The sequence below is a fragment of the Pundamilia nyererei genome, unplaced genomic scaffold, assembly GCF_000239375.1.
Source record: "Pundamilia nyererei isolate P.nyererei 1_Seehausen unplaced genomic scaffold, PunNye1.0 scaffold00187, whole genome shotgun sequence".
Lineage (NCBI taxonomy): Eukaryota > Metazoa > Chordata > Actinopteri > Cichliformes > Cichlidae > Pundamilia > Pundamilia nyererei.
The window spans coordinates 757004-758617 of NW_005187588.1; the positions used below are offsets into that span (position 1 = coordinate 757004).

General features: G+C 40.3%; 1 protein-coding gene across 1 annotated transcript in view; it reads left to right on the forward strand.

Moving 5' to 3' along the window:
* The window catches only part of fip1l1b (FIP1 like 1b (S. cerevisiae)), an 11451-nt gene that overhangs the window by 7169 nt on the left and 2668 nt on the right, over positions 1 to 1614 (forward strand). The window contains exons 10-12 of the mRNA XM_013914323.1: positions 425 to 524; positions 1258 to 1414; positions 1511 to 1592. Of these exons, the coding sequence (XP_013769777.1) occupies positions 425 to 524; positions 1258 to 1414; positions 1511 to 1592 (339 nt within the window). The remainder of the gene's footprint in view (positions 1 to 424; positions 525 to 1257; positions 1415 to 1510; positions 1593 to 1614) is intronic.

Consider the following 1614-nt stretch of genomic DNA (forward strand, 5'->3'; position numbering starts at 1 on the left):
TGTTGTAATGCTCTAAAAGTCCTACATCACTTCTTGGCAAATTCAAATTTACTTATAATTTAACGTAAAAATTAAATTAATAGTGTTTATCGATAAATTTAGGAAGAAAGTGTGAGTATTTATGGTAAGTAGCCTTTATCTCAGTGTTGTTGTTGTTGCCATAGTTAATGAGTACTGTCGTTATGTATGCTGGTAAAACAGCATAAATAACCATACGTACCCCTGGTTTACTAAATTACCAGACAGAAACTGACACTTTTTGGTGAATTTGGCTTGTAGTTTATTTGCTCATTATTTTTGACTGTAGTACATTTGAAAGTAGCTGGAGCCCATTTTCTTTGGATCCTGCTCGGTACCTTAATGTACATTTTTTTTTAATTGTCCCTTTTTTCTTTTTTTCTTTTTTTTTCTTTTTTTTTTTTAGGAAATCGAGCGGCACAATCGATGTGATTGGTGGACAGTTGGCAACTATCAGCAGAGTTGAGGGTCGTCGCCGACATAATCTAGAGGGCAACAATATTCAGGTACAAGCAAAAACAGAAACTCGCAAGAAAAACCGCCAGTTATAGTTTGTTTATGCGTCTTTCACAGTGAACATAAGGCCTGATTTAGATTTCTGTGGGGAGTCTTTTTGTAGCTTATGATGTAACCTACATAAGTGGCCAGCATTGTTGTTGGCATTTATGCTCGTGCTGGTTTGTTAATTATCTTGTGGTCGCCCCCCAGTGTTTTATATGCACACCCAGCCGATAGAAACAAATAAAATGCTTGGACTTTTTTTCCTTCATGGATTCCCACTCTTTGTTGTGGGCTTTTGTTTTGTTTTTCATTTTTAGAGGCAAACATTTTTTCTTCTTTGTATGTTCCCTCACATCCATTAGGATAGTTTCAGCAATCTCCCTCCAGGAATTTGCTGACATTTGTGAGTCCTTCTATGAATCGTATTCCTTATACTGAGCAGTGATTGTTATTCTCTCACTGATGAACTCAAAAACAGCAGGGAAAAAGTAACTGGAAATGCAAAGGGGAGGAATCGACAGTACTGACAGTAGTTCGGCACTTTGTCCACCTGACATGTTTCTAGTGAGGTGCACACTGGGTTACGCCTCAGGATTTTAGAAGGCTTTGTGGTTACACAGTATGGCAAACTCAACTTCTGATAGCATCAGTCAGCTGTTTTTAGTATGTCGACAGACATTAAAACTGTGTGATGTTTGCTCTCTCTGTGTTCCTCCTCACCTCTCTGTTGTTGTGCAGGTGATCTCTGAGCACTCGACATCAGAGGCTGAACCTGCTCCTGCTAAGATTCCCACATTCTTCCCTCCCGGACCACTTCCTCCAAACATTCCCCCACCGCCATTTCTCCCTCCGCCACCAAACGTCAGTACTGCACCTCCACTCATCCCCCCACCCAGTAAGTTCAGTTTACCGTTTATCGTTATTATCATTATTATCATTATGCAATATTTTCAGCATGTTTACTCTCTTCACTCCTTCTGCTTATTTGTAGGGTTGCCCATTACTGTCCCTCCTCCTAGTTTTCCTCCACCAACTAGTGGGCCTCCTCCTTCTATCATCCCCACTATGGACAGGTAATGCGTCTGTACACACATA